The sequence below is a fragment of the Akebia trifoliata genome, chromosome 3 (genome assembly GCF_017979445.1).
Source record: "Akebia trifoliata isolate Shusen 1 chromosome 3, ASM1797944v1, whole genome shotgun sequence".
In the NCBI taxonomy this organism is placed as follows: domain Eukaryota; kingdom Viridiplantae; phylum Streptophyta; class Magnoliopsida; order Ranunculales; family Lardizabalaceae; genus Akebia; species Akebia trifoliata.
This window is the reverse complement of record NC_141377.1, coordinates 6825899-6841599: the sequence shown is the minus strand read 5'-3', so window position 1 is coordinate 6841599 and position 15701 is coordinate 6825899. Positions and strand designations below refer to the sequence as shown.

Below are 15701 nucleotides of genomic sequence, written 5' to 3'. Positions count from 1 at the left end.
CTAAAAAAATTTAGTGCTATCTGAATTCGAATCCTATCGGATATCACTAACCAATATTCGAATTCGTATCCGAATAAATTATCGATACCCGATATTATCCGATTCGAATCCGATTGCAAGTCGAATTCGAAAACTATCCGAAATTTATTCGATTTGAATCCAATTGCAAATCGAATTCGAAAATTATACGAAACTTATTTACTATTCGAAAATTATCCGAAAATTATCCAAATTTTATTTAGAGAAATTCTATTGCCACACCAACCTTTTCTAACACCACCCCAATTCCATTCTATAATTCTAATTCTAAAATTAGATAATAGGGCAAGATTCATTTAGTAGTTTAAAATTTTAAAAAGAAATTGGGGATAATATTGGATATCCAAGCAATTTTTTAAAATTGAGATGCACTTCTATGGAAAAAACATTGTCTCTGTAAGCTTTCATGACTTGTGGAGGAAACAAAAATTAAATTACTAATGAGATGGGGAACGCCGTTTTGTACAACATTCCACATCCAATACAGAACACTAAGCAAAATGGTAACAACATCATGATATACCAATCATACCATTCAACGTTTTGATAAATATCAAACCTTAACTTGTAAATTTGAATAGAATGAGTGTCACAACTAAAGAGCACATCACGTGCAACATGCACAAATGCACCAGGAAAAGAATGAGGAGGAAGAGGAGGCTCACACTCCATGTTCAAACTTTTTTGCAGAGCTTGCGCAAGTTATTCATCTTCTTCTAAATGAGATACGTTATCTACAAAATAAAAATGTGATCTTAGGAAGCATATAAATGCATTAGCAATATGAGATTTATTAACCTAAAATCATCTTTTGGTACTACCATTATGATACACTAAAGCTCATGTTACAAACTAGAATAGCTTTCCTTGTTATCAGCAATGTCATGTAACATGAGCAATACAAATAGATGCCAGCAAGTACAACATAACAGGGGCGTGGATTCAATTAGCCAGCCAACGACCATAACAGAGCACACGACAGCATGGTTTAGCACGAAAAAACTTAAGCAATCACAATAGAAGACAACCAATCAGTCCTTGTAACAAAGGGTTATCCTCTAAGATCAACACTAACCTTTGAGATACTGCTAGATAAGAAAACAATATTATAGCTGCTCAACATCCCTCAACTCTAAATCCACCTCTTCCACATCCACATCTTCGTCTTCACCCTCGTACTGCACCACACAAAATCGAAAATGAATAAAACTTAACAAACAGTAGAATCACTCAGTTAGTAAAGATCAAACAAGAAGATTAAAGCCACTACTAATTTCAAGGTCAATTAGAAATGTGGAAATAATTAGTTGGCAACTCAACAATGCCAAAAAAAATAAAAAAAAAACACAATAAACCTGGTTGTAAGCATTTTTGGGCGGTGGTGGAGGTGGGGGCAATACGAGAACATGTTTAAAACAATCAAAGATAAAGAATCTAATAAGAGATTCAGAAATAACTTAAAAATCCAATACCTTCAAGAGTTATCTATTGATGTGGTTTCACATTGCCCCTAAAAGTCAACAAACAAACTAATGATGGGCTTAAATGATTTGATTAAAAGAGAAAAGGAGAAACTTAATCCTGTTTGGACATCCAACTTCTTACCCACTCATATCTTCCATGATGTCAAGATTGAAAGTGTCAAGTTCGAACTTGTCCAGCAGAGTGATAGAAAATTTTGATTCACCCATGGGTCTTATAGTTGAATTATTTTTTCCTGAAAGTGCATAAGTAGTTAGTTTGCTAAGAATCTTGTTACAGTCATGGTATAGATATTCAACTTTCTTCAAGTATATTCTGACAACATCAAGAAGAAGGTAACCAAGTACTCTATATGTGATATGTGACATGTGACAGTAACTTCATTTAGCATGATCTCATATGCATGAGCAAACAAGAGGAGAAAAAGAAAGTATTTCCTATTTAGTTAAAATAAACAAGGCAAACAATAGGACTAACATATAGATAAAAAGAAAAGGAAACATTTGCATTATAAACTTCAAACCTAACCAAAATATCATATATGGATATCCTAATGTCTTCAACACTGAAACATTAGCAGAGTCCTCAAAGAACCAAAAGCTCCAAAACGGAAACAAACATATATAGTCTTGAAGTAGCTACGAATTTCTAAATCTAATTGAGACAAAACCATGTATGAACTGATTTACATATCCGATTGTATGAAGATGTGGCCCTCGACATAATTGAATAGAGGAACAATATTCGTTAAACTGAACCAAATCTTTGCACAAGGCTTTGATGATATTTCAAACCCAATCATTGTGCTTTGTTGATTTTTTCATTGGGTTTTCCTTCTCCTTAAAAACATCTTCAATGTCCCCATAAGTTTTAGCTTCTCTTTAGCATGGGAGTCATCATATTCATAGATGAAAGGTCAAATTGATTATTTTCATCATCTTCTAGCTGCCACCAAATGAAGATTTAAAATTTTCCATTCTTTTTGGAACATGAGTACTTGATGTTTATAGTTTGATTCACTTTCAAAACAAACGATGTAGCTTTCAACATAACATAATGGAGGAACAACATTCATTAACTAAGCCCAAATTTTTTACAAGACTTTGATGATAACACAACAGTTATAGTTTGATTACTATGAAACTTAAACTTGATAAAGCAATGGTTTTTATTTCAAGAGAAGTTGCTAAAGCGTTTTAATAACTTCATCCAAAAAATAAACAAGTAAAAAAGCGAGACCAAAACAGAAGACTATGGAGAACATAGGTATAAGAGGAGTTTGCAAAGAGTACGATTTATATTATGAAAGAATAAATTAATGATTTAACACCCAAGATACCTTTTCTACAGTGGAAAGGCTAGAAGCATTAATGATTAAAATCATCTTTTGGTACTACCATTATGATTCACAGTTAAGCTCATGTCATGAGCTCACAGAAACTATAAATCTGCTATTTGGAAAGGCAGGAAAAAGTGATAAGTAAAAGGAAGCAAGCATGTTGGGGGGGAGGAAAGACGTGTCAAGATCTTTTAAGTGTTACTTTTACTACCCTTTATGTTAGGGTCATCAAAGGAATGAATATGAGGTTATCCAGTCTCAGAATATAATACAAACATGAGGTGTATTTAGAGGTTCGGCAACTCACCCATGGTAGATATGCTGCTGTAAAAGTAAAGAGGCGCCCAAGAAACTCATAGGGATAAAGGGGTTCTACTTGCTCCATACAGAAAATTAGAGAGAATTAACAAATTGGAAATAACCAAAAACACAATTCTGCATGGAAAAAATGAATATGTGGTAACCGACCATCATGAAGGTCAACCAATTGCTAAGGAAACACCCAATAACAGTAGTCCATCCTCCATGACTTTTTTGTAAACTCAAACAAAAATAAAGAACAAAGTATGGTAAAAAAAAATCATATCTACAAGACTACAATCAGATTGTAGTTTGAAATGGTCCTATAAACACTTAGATAACAATTTCTCAATCAACTGGGAATCAAAGTTTAGATTTTTCCAGTAATTAAACGGTTAATCTAAACAAAGGGAGAGAATCAACGAAACAAAACTATATAATAAAAAAAATCTAAAACAACCAGGGTTTATCAGAACCAAATACTAAAGGCTCTTTCTCTCTAGTCAACTCAAACATACCATAAACTAGGGTTTCAATCATCATAGTTGAAATCAAAGCAGAAACTACAGAAAATTGTATAATCAAACAAACATTAAGAAAAACAATTGACAATCTGCCATGATAAAATCTTACGAGCTCGAACTGCGCAGAAGAAACTAAGGTTTCGAATTGAACATCATAAAACCCTAACTTGGGTTTGAGTAGAATATTGTTCAGTTAGGAAATCAATTTGGACAAAAATAAGAAAAAAAATTAAGAAGTTTAAGTCTAACCTAGACTGAACCGATGAGGTCGTGAGGTGATGACGGACTGAGCCGATGAGGTCGTGACTACGAGGGGTTCAGGTCGTGCCGTCGAGAGGAGATGCCACGACGAAGATAAATGAAAATAAAAATAAAAAAATATTTATATATTATTGATTTCGGAGCGGATATTATCGAATCGAATTCATCGATATCCGAATCCGAATCCGACACCAGAAAATTTTGGATAATATCCGATCCAAATTATATAATACACAGGGGTCATAATAACTCCAAATTTCATATTTATTTTATTTATTATTTTTTAGATAATTAAAACAAACAACAACTCTTTTACAAGATAATAATTGAAGGGAGAGGAAAGTCCGTTCGCCAATTAGGATATTTTGCCCTCTCTTACAAGATGATAATTGAAGGGAGAGGAAAGTACGTCCACCAATCAGGAAATTGTCCTCAAGTTAGAAACTGAAGTGGGAAAAGGGAGAAAGAAACATTGAATGCTTAGGTCTTTATGTTATTGAAATTTGAGAAGAAGAGGGTTTGCTTGTTTGATCCATCAAAGAAGGGAAAATGGCAATCCATTCATGTTTCAATGCAACATCCCATGATGATGAAAACATGTATTCTTCACCAATTCCTTTGATTGGCTTATATACAGCGGTAGCCACTTCGGTATGTTTTCTGTTTATGATTTGTGATCTATTAAATGGGTTGCATAATAGGAAGCCATGGATCCCTTGTCGATTCTTCTCACTCAACTCACTTACACTCACTCTTCTCGCCATAGCTACAAAGCTTCCTGTAGATCTCACTAGTTCAATGCCTTCTGCTCAAGATCAACTTTCCAAACTTACTGGCACTGTCTTAATATGCATTTCTATGAGTTTTTTCTCATCTTCACTTCTAACTCAGAGTGATTCTGAATGCTTATCCAATATCATCTCCTTGAGCATTTTCGTAGTAACTGTGATTGTCAATGTTTGTATACAGATTTTCACTGGTGTGATCTTCTCATTCCTTGTAGAACATGTCATAATTATGTCATGCATGCTATTATTACTCGGATTGTTGTGGTCCTGGTTTAAACAAAATCACCCTTTTGATAATTCCTCATATTCTAACATTGATGATCTACTGAAAAAGAGTGACTCTCAAAATTCAGAGAGTAAGAATATGGTACATAGATTGAAATTGTTTTATGTATCCCACTATAAAAACAAAGCTGAGATGGAAATCTTCGATGACATACTTTGGATGGGTATGGGCATGTTGTCCACACTTTGCACACTGGTTCTCTTACAAGCCACATTTCGATCGCTTTTTCTTAAAGAGGTGGAGTTTCAATGTGGAATTTCTGCTTATAAATGGTCAATATGGATGGTGGTTTCAACTCAAATTTTCACTATCCTAATAGGAAGTATGGTAAGTGTATTGAGATGGTGGTTTGGAATCAAAACCTTTGCAGAATTTGAATTTTCTGATTTTTACTTCTTCCCTTCTTCCTGGGTTTCATCGTCTTTAATAAAGCTCCGCAGTCTGGCATTCTTCAAAATCTCTAGAATGAGCCTCATGTTTATCTTAAAAATGATCGATACGAATGGCATATGGATATTATTCATATTGAACATGGCATTGTTTGTCTTGGCTTATCTCTTATCTTTGGTGTTAATGGTGTGTTTGATGGCAATCTCTAAAGTTTATTTTTGTAAACCAAGAAACAATGAAATAGTCCATATGGATGTGAAAGAGTGGATACAAGGAAACGGTGAAAAAGAGATAAAGAAATTGATGGAGAAACATGAAAAGGATTATCCCACTCATCTAATCCAATTGCTTTCCCAAACTACTCCATCTGAAGAGTTAACTATCAATACGATGTCCAGTTCACATGAGGACAAATTCTCTTGTCTTTTATTAGTAATCATTGCAAGAGTTGCTATCGTTGCTTTACCAGATACACTTATTTCTTCTCTAGTTCAAAGCTTAGACGAAGCCTTCGAAATCATTTGTTTCATTGACGAGAAAGTGAATGCCAAAGACACAGATTGCAAGAGGAGATGTGCAACGGCAAAAGAATTGTGGATGAATAGGGACAATGCATGCCATTGGTTTCATACGAGATTCATTAAACCCACGATTAAACAATGTTATTCACCATCGTTTAAGAAATCTATGGAAGGAGGTTCTCGATCGCAACTTCAATTGGACATACATTGTGCCCTTGGGATTATTAAACAGTTAAAAGTGACATCTAGTGAAACGTGTTGTTTCATTGATACATACCTACATCCAAGCGAAGTTATAGACGTCTTCTATGAGTTTATTATCGGACAAGAGCCTCAGAGAACATACACGTCTATCAACGAGTTATATGTTCACATGGAACATATATTTGTGGACATATTGCACTTTTTCCTCCCTCAACTCCCACTTGCCATATTCAAACATGTTCTCGAGGGTCCCATTATAGAACGTGAAGAAAGAGCAAGATTTGTCTTGAAATTCCTTTGCAAACTTGAACCGTTAGAGCATAAAATTCATTGGTCATTTCCGGATGGAACTGGCATTACAAGCTTTATAACCGTTGATCCTGCAATAGACACTCAGCGTATCGAACCAGTGGAACAAAATGTAGATGTTACTCATACAATGAGTGAAGATTGTGAAATTCCAGAACTTGTTTGAACAACATGTCATGTAAGTACATTTTTTGTTTTTAGTTTCAATTTTTAATTTTACAATATTGGTTGAACAAATTTCTTCTTCTTTTCCTTAATTATGACGATCATTTATTTTGATTAATTAGTTATCTAGCCCCATGGATCCTTCTGTAGGTTGTGGCGTGTGCATGCTTTTTTAATAGACAAAGTCCTAGCATACATGTTGGAGAACATCGATGTTTTATGAGGCTTTATTACTTTGAGATCAGTTCGTTCACTCCATTTTATTTTGAGTATGTCCAGGCACGCATGTTGTGCAAAGTGTCATGTATTTTTTTTTTTTTTTAATTTTTTTTAATTTGTGTACATTATAGTTCCTATAGCTTTCCCTTGTTTGGTCTAAAAGGGAACAAAATTAGGAAACATATTTGAATATTTGAAATGTATAATTGGGTGATGCGAAATATTGGTAGTTTGTTTGTCTCTTAGCCATATATCCGAGTAGGAACTATGCTACGATGGATGTTATTAAGTGAGAGAAATCATGTTATGCCTGTGTGTGTGTGTTTGTTTAATTTCTTTCAAATATATAAATAAGATTTATTTAACATTTAAATGATTAGTATTATATATTTTAAAATTAGTTAAAAATGTTTTTTCTTTTAAATTACTCCAGATTCCTTGAGACCCATACCATAAGCAACCTTAAATTATATAATATACAAAGGACATAACAACTTTATATATATATATATATATATATATATAGGGTCCCGTTCGCCACCCTTAGTTTTACCACACACTTTAACAAACGCATTTTGTCTTACATGGGTTAGAAGTTTCGGAATGAGCTGATTTTTGGTGAGGATGATCTCTATGGTGAGGAGATCATCCTCACCAAAAATCAGCTCATTCCAAAACTTCTAACCCCATCAAAATTGATTTACAAAAAATGGACGGTCCACGATTTTTCAATGTGTAAACATGGGGCTAAACATTTCGGAATGAGCTGATTTTTGGGGAGGATGATCTTCTAATCATAGAGATCATCCTCACCAAAAATCAGCTCATTCCAAAACTTCTAACCCATGTAAGACAAAAAACATTTGTTAAAGTGTGTGGTAAAACTTAGGGTGCTGAACATTTCCCATATATATATAGTGGACGGTTCAGCAGTCCTAAAGTTTGCCAAGTTTGGTGCCAAACATTTTTCAAAATATGGGTTAGAAGCTTTGGAATGAGCTGATTTTTTTTGTGAGGATGATCTCTATGAAGAGGAGATCATCCTCACCAAAAATCAGCCTATTCCAAAACTTCTAACCCCATCAAAAGTGATTTACAAGAATTGGACGGTCCACGATTCTTCAACTTGTAAACTAGGGTTTGAAGTTTCAAAATGAGCTGATTTTTTGTGAGGATGATCTCTTCACCGTAGAGATCATCCTCACAAAACATCAGCCTATTCCAAAACTTCTAACCCCATCAAAAGTGATTTACAAAAAATGTTTAGCACAAAACTTGGCAAACTTTAGGGCTGTCGAACTGCTCCCATATATATATATATATATATATATATATATATATATATATATAATTTTTTTTTTTTTTAATATTTTTAGATATTTAAAATAAACGTGATTTTTTTATAAGATTCGTTGAATGGAAAGGAAGGTTCATCGACCAATTAGAATGTGAAATTGACTTTTACAAGAATTTGTTTTCTTTATAGAGAAATTCTATTGCCACACCAACTTTTACTAAAAGCACTTAAAGATGTGTGCTAATGTTCATTAATATCATATCATTGGGGTGGTCTTAGAAAAATTTGGTGCGGCCTTAGACTCTCTCTTTTTATAATATATAATGATCAAAACACCCTATAAGGGTACTTTGGGTATATTGACTTTATCCAAAGCAACCCAATGCTTATGGCTATCATGAACTATTTTCTTTGTTAGTAATCTTATGCCTGCACAAGTAAACCATTTTAGATGAAATTACAAAATACACTTAATTGGAAATTTTCTGAAATTGCCCTTCCATCTAGATTTACCAAGTCAAATAAAATTAAAACTCGAAATATATTTGAAACCTTCACATATCATAGGGAAACTAACTTTAATTTTTCTCAGTCAGACTTCATACATTAGTTTGATAAGAGGTAAATTGGCTTACGGTTCTTGATTCATATTTTGATCAAGTATTTGTGATCTCTAAGGTAGATTATATTTTCACTATCCTGTCAAGACACATATCCTTCTTTTAGGTGGGGTGTTGAAAAATTTTCACCCACAATTATTAATTTTCTATTAAGGTGAATTAATAGATGCTAAAAAAAAAAATCATATTTTATATATATCATAAATATTTAATTTTTAAAAATAGATTATTTTGATTCAAAAATAATTAAAACCGGATGACTTGGCCAAATTTTCATAAACTTGACTGAGATTTTCAAAATATCATCAGGTGATTCATCTTGGATCTTGAATGAGTTAATTTCACTGGTGATTCTCAATGAATCTCTTGTAATCCACCAAATTATTATGGGATCCTATAAGTTTCAAAACCATGGCATATGAACACTCAGAAATATTGCTATGTGATCCACTTTGGTTCTTTGTCTCAAAAAATAAGGAAAGTAAACCAAATTCCTTCTTGATGAATGTAAGTGTTTGTTCAATAGAAATCATTGAGATGCTTATTATAGACAATGTAGTAGATATTGTCATTAATTAACTTTTTAAATTGCTATTACAATAATCAATATAATTTATGGTAATGAAATTATGCCCATTTGAAGTTAATATTTGATTCCCTCCCCCTCCCCCTCCCCCTCCCACTCCCACTCCCACTCCCACCCCCCCAATTTCTAGTAGTAAAGTTTTGACCCAAACTATGGGTCCAAGTGAACCACATTCTACATGTTTGTTACTTTATATAACTATTAGTGTATGTGACAGCCTTTTTTATTTATTAGTATGTCATTTTGAAGAAATCTAACATAGTCCAATAAATAGATGTCATTTCTAATGTAAATATTAGATGATTGAGAGGTAGTTTGATCAAAGGCATTTACGTAATTTTCATAAGTTTGTTTTGTGATTGGAGAAATTGAGGGACATGCCCACTTTGTAGTTTGAGGAGTAGCCACCTAAAGTGTTGGCACTCATTACCCTTACAATCTCTCTACTTTTTGAATTTTAGATATTAAGTTTGAAACAGCCGTCTCTATTAGAATGTTCATGATACTTTTAACAAATTGATGAGAAATCTTGACGAAGACATTTGATAAAAAGAGGTTACATTCTTTGAGTAAGTTTAAAGAGAGGGAGAGAAAGTTTTGACTAAATCCAATTGAAGTGGGGTTTTGATTGACTCATGTTTCCAAAAATCAAGGGATTTAGGAGATTTGAATTTGAAACGTTGGAGGGGGATTAAAATATTTTTTATTAATACCTTTAAATCACCTTTTCTTTTTATCACGTATATTATCCTCCTCTTTCTTCTTCAATTCTTACTATACTTCTAATACGTGGCTGAAATTATTTTTAGAAGAGAAGCAGCTTAAAATAGTAACAAATACATAAACAAGTGAAAATTCTCTATTCCAAAAAAAATCAGGTAGGCGACTTCTTTCTCTCTAAAAATAATGTCTTTAATATGAAATGAGTGTGAGTCAAACAATATAATGTACGATTTTCTTTGATATATATATATATACATATATGGATTAGGATACATATACACATAAAGCTACTCATAAAGCTATAACGTGTTTTGTCTTATATGGACAAAAACATTTGGAATAGGCTGATTTTTTGTAAGGATGATTTCTATGGTGCGCAGATCATCCTTGCCAAAAATCAGCCTATTATGAAACTTCTAATCCCATGTTTACAAGTTGAAAAGTTGTAGACCGTCCAATTTTTAAAAATCAGTTTTGATGGGGTTAGAAGTTTTGGAATGAGATAATTTTTAGCAAGGATGATCCCCTCACCATAGAGATCATCCTCACAAAAAATCAGCCTATTTCGAATCTTTTTAACCATATAAGACAAAAATGTTGTAGCTTTATGAGTAGCTTTATGTGTCTACGGGAACCTGACCATATATATATATATATATATATATAAATTTTTATTTTTATATATGTTATATGTGTGTTTAATTATTTATGAGGTTGAGGATTTTAGGGAGGAAATATTCACCTTAAATGGAACAAGTTGAATGAAATGTTCTTAGATAAAATAAAATACCCTCGAGGAAGATCCAGTGCTTTGGGATTGAGAGTCTGGCCGAACTGGTGTGAAAATCGGTGAGGAAAGCTTTGCCAAGCAAGAGTGAAAATCGAGCCTTGTACATTTCACTATATTTATTTTTAGAAAATAATTGAAGTGATACATATTTGTGTGTTGATGTTTTATATGGATTAATTAAATTCATTGCATGTGTTTTGAAGCCTGCCATGTTTTTTTATTATTTTTATAATCTTTGAAAAGAAAGGAAGATCCTATGGAGTCTTAGGACTCATGGTTGTTTACCAATTTTTTTTTTTTTTTCGATTTGAGATAGGCCGCGATGATGGGCAAGAAGACTATTAGAAGATATTTCTTGTCCTAGTTTTAATGTATTATTTTTTAATTTCTTCTTGTATTTTCATGTATTTCTCTTGGAACTATTTGGTTGTGATAATTAAGTTCAAGAACTTATGTGATAAGTTTAAATTTAATTCGTACTGAAGGATTTTATTAGATTCATGATTGGGTGGTATTATTAATAAATTTAGAGACAAGAGTTATTTTGTTATGATCATTTTAAGATTTCTCTTTTTGAATTGTTAGCTTTAAGATTTCAATTAATATTATGGAAATATATCAAAACCTACTTATTAGTGTTTGTTGCGTAAATATGATGGAATATGAGAAATCTATTCTATTAAAATTAGTTGGATTGAATAAATTGTAGAAAATTTTATAAGAATTAAAAATTAGCGAGACCAATTTTATTGTTTCACTGACTTTCATGGATTTCCACAAAAAAACTTCAAAACAAACAAAGCAGTTTAAATATTTTTTTGAGAATTACTTTCAAAGAAAATTGTTGTTGAAATTATAGCAGAAACTTTTTTCTTATGTTTTGTATGGAGCTTTAACCAATCAATTCTTCAAATTTTAGGAGTATCCATAGTCTATATCGAAGTATTTTGAGTCTACTTTCTTCTAAAATTAACCCCATTTCTATTTGATATAGTTATTAATTGATCTAGAATTTTTGTCAAGAACGTAAAAGTAGGACAGCAGAAACTAGTTTTGTACCATACTTGATTTGTGAATTTATTTAAAAAAACAATGTTTAGAAAAAAATTCTCTTATGTATTTTTCTTAAAACTATAACTTCTTGAGTTTTCCAAACATATAAGTCACATAAACTTTCACCGAGAATTGATTATTTTAAAAATCCACAAACTTGCGGTTTCATTTTCCAAAATAGAAATATGGGTTCGTAAATATTGAGTTAAAGATATGTATAAATTAGAAAATAAAAATTATAAAAAATTTCTGTATTTTTTATTGTTATAGAATTGAATCAAAAGCAAGTAGGAAAAAGAATGAAGATAATTCGAAATATAAATTTTAAGTCATAGATTTTAGAGTGACCAAAGGTCAAGCTGTGAAATTTTTGTTTTGTGTTTTTTTTTTTTTTTTTTTTAAGAAGAGAAGTTAAAATATAAGTATCCAGAATTGCTATCAAACTATAATATTAGATCCCAAAATTTTCTCTCACCCCTAGATTTTGGATCGTGATTTAGACCATGGGTGATGGTTACAAACTTCCAAAATTAAGGGTGTGACAAAGTGGTATTAGAGCATCAATTAGTAGATCCTAAAGATCAATAACATATTGCGAACAATCTAAATCAATGACATAGAGAACCTTGATGTTTGAGGTCCTAAATAAATTATCTTTACACATTATGGCTCAACTTAGAGGGGGTGCAATTAGGATTTCTCCTACTCATAGACAACAAGCAGTGGCAATTCACCATGCTCCATAAGTACCAACGGTGAGACATCAAGCTCGAGAGCTTCTAGTTAGGAACGAAGGAAGTGCTAGAATGGCAACGATAAAGGAGTTCAAAGGGCTAAATCCACTAGCATTTCAGGGAGAGCTTGATCCAATGGAAGCTGAAAAATGGCTCAAGTAGATTAAAAAGATTCTGGACCTACTAGCAACTACAAATGATCATCGAGTACCATTACCAGCATTTATGTTGGAGGGTGATGCAGATTATTGGTGGGATTCGATTAAGAGGGCTATAGATGTAGATCAGATGACTTAGGCTCAATTTGAAGAGGTATTCTTTGATAAATACTTCCCAGAGGGGGTCAAAAGCCAACAGATGAGAGAATTTATGGATCTGATTCAAGGGACATTATTACTTGGTCAGTATGAGGCCAAATTTTCTGAGTTATCACGTTTTGCACCACACTTAGTTGCTACCAAAGAGCTATAGTCGAAGAAATTCCGTTGGAGACTTCGACTGGCCGTTCGGGAGAAGTTAGCAGATACAAGGGTTGACACCTGCATTGAAATGGTAGAAAACGCTTAATTGGTAGAAGGTGAACTATAAGATATTAAGAGGATTCGAGACAATATGTGGAAGGATCAAGGTAAAAATTCGAGGTAGAGTCAACAGGGAATTCAACCTAGTAAAATGCAAAAGACAATTACGCAACAACAATCATCTCGAGGACAAAATATTTGTTATGGGTGTGGCCAAGTGGGACATTTCCATTAAGAGTGCCCTCTAGGAGGTGCTCCGCAGATGCAAGCAGTCCAGGGGCATAAAGCTTGTTATAAGTGTGGCCAACCTGATCATCTTCAGTAGGATTGTCTTTAGGGAGGCATGCAACGAATTCCTCAATACCCACCTCGTCAACAACAACAATATCCTATGTGCCAACAACAACTACAATTTCCTCGTCCACAACAATACTAGCAGCCACAACAGCAAAACCAGCAATGACCACATTATGGTGGAAATCAAAGGCCTAGAACTCAGGACCAGGCATTTACTATAGTTCGACCGGATGTTAGAACTACCAATGATATGGTGGAGAAGGTACATTTCTTATATATAATTCTTGGGCGAAAATCTTATTCGACATTGGTTCATCACATTCCTTTATTGCCGCATCATTTGCATCTACTTTGGGTTTGGATTCAGAATCATTGAGAGTTTTCTTATGTGTTGCCACTCTGATGGGCAATAGTGCAGAGACCAATCAAGTGTGTCGATTATGTGTGATTCGTAATACAGATAAAGAATTAGTAGTTGACTAAATTCATTTGGGGATGTCAGAGTATATTGCTATTTTAGGTATGGATTAGTTAGTAGCTTATCACGCTACCGTAGATTGCTCTAAGAAGAAAATCTAATTTCGCAATCTTAACGGTTCGATGTTCAATTTTGTTGGTAAAAAGAGCATTCCCCTACCTACATCCTTATTTGACCAACAAGCTAGTCAGTCGAAGGTTGGAGGATATTTGAATCCGTTGTTCGAGATTTTTTGGATGTCTTTTCGGATGAGTTGCCTAAGTTACCTCCAAGAAGATAGGCAGATTTTGCGATTGAAGTCTATCCCGGCACAATGCCTATATCCATTGCCCCTTATCGTACGGCACCAATCGAACTTCAAGAGTTGAAAGAGCAACTTCAAAACCTACAAGATAGGGGCTTTATTCATCCTAGCACCTCTCCTTGGGGTGCATAGGTACTTTTTGTGAAGAAGAAGGATAATACATTGAGGCTTTGCATAGATTATCGATAATTAAACAAGGTAACGGTTAAGAATAGATATCCCTTATCTTGGATAAAAAATTTATTTGATCAATTGAAGGGATCTAAATACTTCTCGAAAATTGACTTGCGATCAGGATATCACCAGTTGAAGGTAAAGGACGAAGATATCGCAAAAACAGCCTTCCATACTCGCTACGGTCATTATGAATTCTTAGTGATGTCATTTGGGTTGACTAATGCACTAGCCGCCTTTATGAACTTGATGAACCGGATATTTAAGGATCACCTAGATCATTTCACTGTAGTATTTGTGGACGACATTTTAATTTATTCAAAAAGTCAGGAGGAGCACGAGTTACATCTTAGGATTGCCTTACAGATTTTGAGAGAGAACAAACTTTATGCGAAATGGAGCAAATGTGACTTTTGGTTATCTGAAGTCCAATTCTTAGGACATGTAATTTCTGAAGATGGAATTTCGATAGATCCAACTAAAGTTGAGGTAGTTTTGAATTTGGAAAGATCGAAGAGTATTTTTGACATCCATAGCTTTTTTGGTCTAGTTGGGTATTACCGACGATTATTGAGGGTTTCTCTGGTCTAGCGGCACCGATGACTCAGTTGACCAAAAAGGGAGTGAAGTTTGAATGGACGAAAAAGTGTGAAAAGTCTTTTCAAGAATTTAATAGAAGATTGACCTTAGCACTTGTATTGGTTATCCCAACAAGTGGAGAAGGGTATACTATCTATAGTGATGCGTCACTAAGAAGTTTAGGATATGTCTTGATACAACAAGGTCGAGTGGTTGCCTACGCGTCTCATCAATTGAATAACCATGAACGAAATTATCCTACGCATGATTTAGAATTGGCGGCGATTGTTTTTGCCTTGAAGATTTGACGACATTACTCATACGAAGAGAGATTTAACGTTTATTCAGATCACAAAAGTTTGAAGTATATTTTCACCTAAAAGGATTTAAACTTGAGACAAAGGCAGTGGATGGAATTTTTAAAAGACTACGACTTCAGTTTCCACTATCACCCTAGTAAGGTGAAGGTCGTAGCGGATGCCTTAAGCATAAAATCTCAGGAACTAATAGAGGGTTTAAGCTTGCATAGGAGGAAGATGCTTGATGTGATCGAAGACTATGATCTCCATGTTGGAAGATAAGAATCTGAAGCTTATGTTTATAACTCAGTAGCCCAACTAACCCTTATCCAGATATTAATTGAAGCACCGAGGGATGACCATGAATTGAAAGAAATTCGAGTTGAGATAGACGATGGGAAGAATATAAATGGATGGTC

At 33.6% G+C, this 15701-nt stretch overlaps 2 protein-coding genes across 18 annotated transcripts in view; one reads left to right on the top strand and one right to left on the bottom strand.

Annotated features, from left to right (window-relative positions):
- Positions 1 to 4059, bottom strand: part of LOC147405803 (diphthine--ammonia ligase-like) — a 113094-nt gene extending 109035 nt beyond the window's left edge. For 2 of the 16 annotated variants that reach the window (XR_015176099.1, XM_086433673.1), the window contains exons 1-3: positions 3934 to 4059; positions 1645 to 1756; positions 1115 to 1217 (exon numbers count right to left, since the gene is read on the bottom strand). The gene's annotated coding sequence lies outside the window, so the exon portion shown is untranslated. The other 14 variants (XR_015176095.1, XR_015176090.1, XR_015176091.1 and 11 more) reach the window with 14 other exon arrangements.
- A 214-nt stretch (positions 4060 to 4273) lies between these two features.
- On the top strand, positions 4274 to 7140 carry LOC147405802 (uncharacterized). Of its 2 annotated transcripts, none has more exons than XM_086433661.1 (2): positions 4274 to 6621; positions 6759 to 7140. In XM_086433661.1, the coding sequence occupies exon 1, from the start codon at positions 4495 to 4497 to the stop codon at positions 6607 to 6609; it is 2115 nt and encodes a 704-aa protein (XP_086289787.1). In that variant the 5' UTR covers positions 4274 to 4494; the 3' UTR covers positions 6610 to 6621; positions 6759 to 7140. The 2 variants fall into 2 exon arrangements, with proteins under 2 accessions (XP_086289787.1, XP_086289786.1); XM_086433660.1 differs by having other exon boundaries at positions 6731 to 7140.
- Positions 7141 to 15701: the final 8561 nt, after the last annotated feature.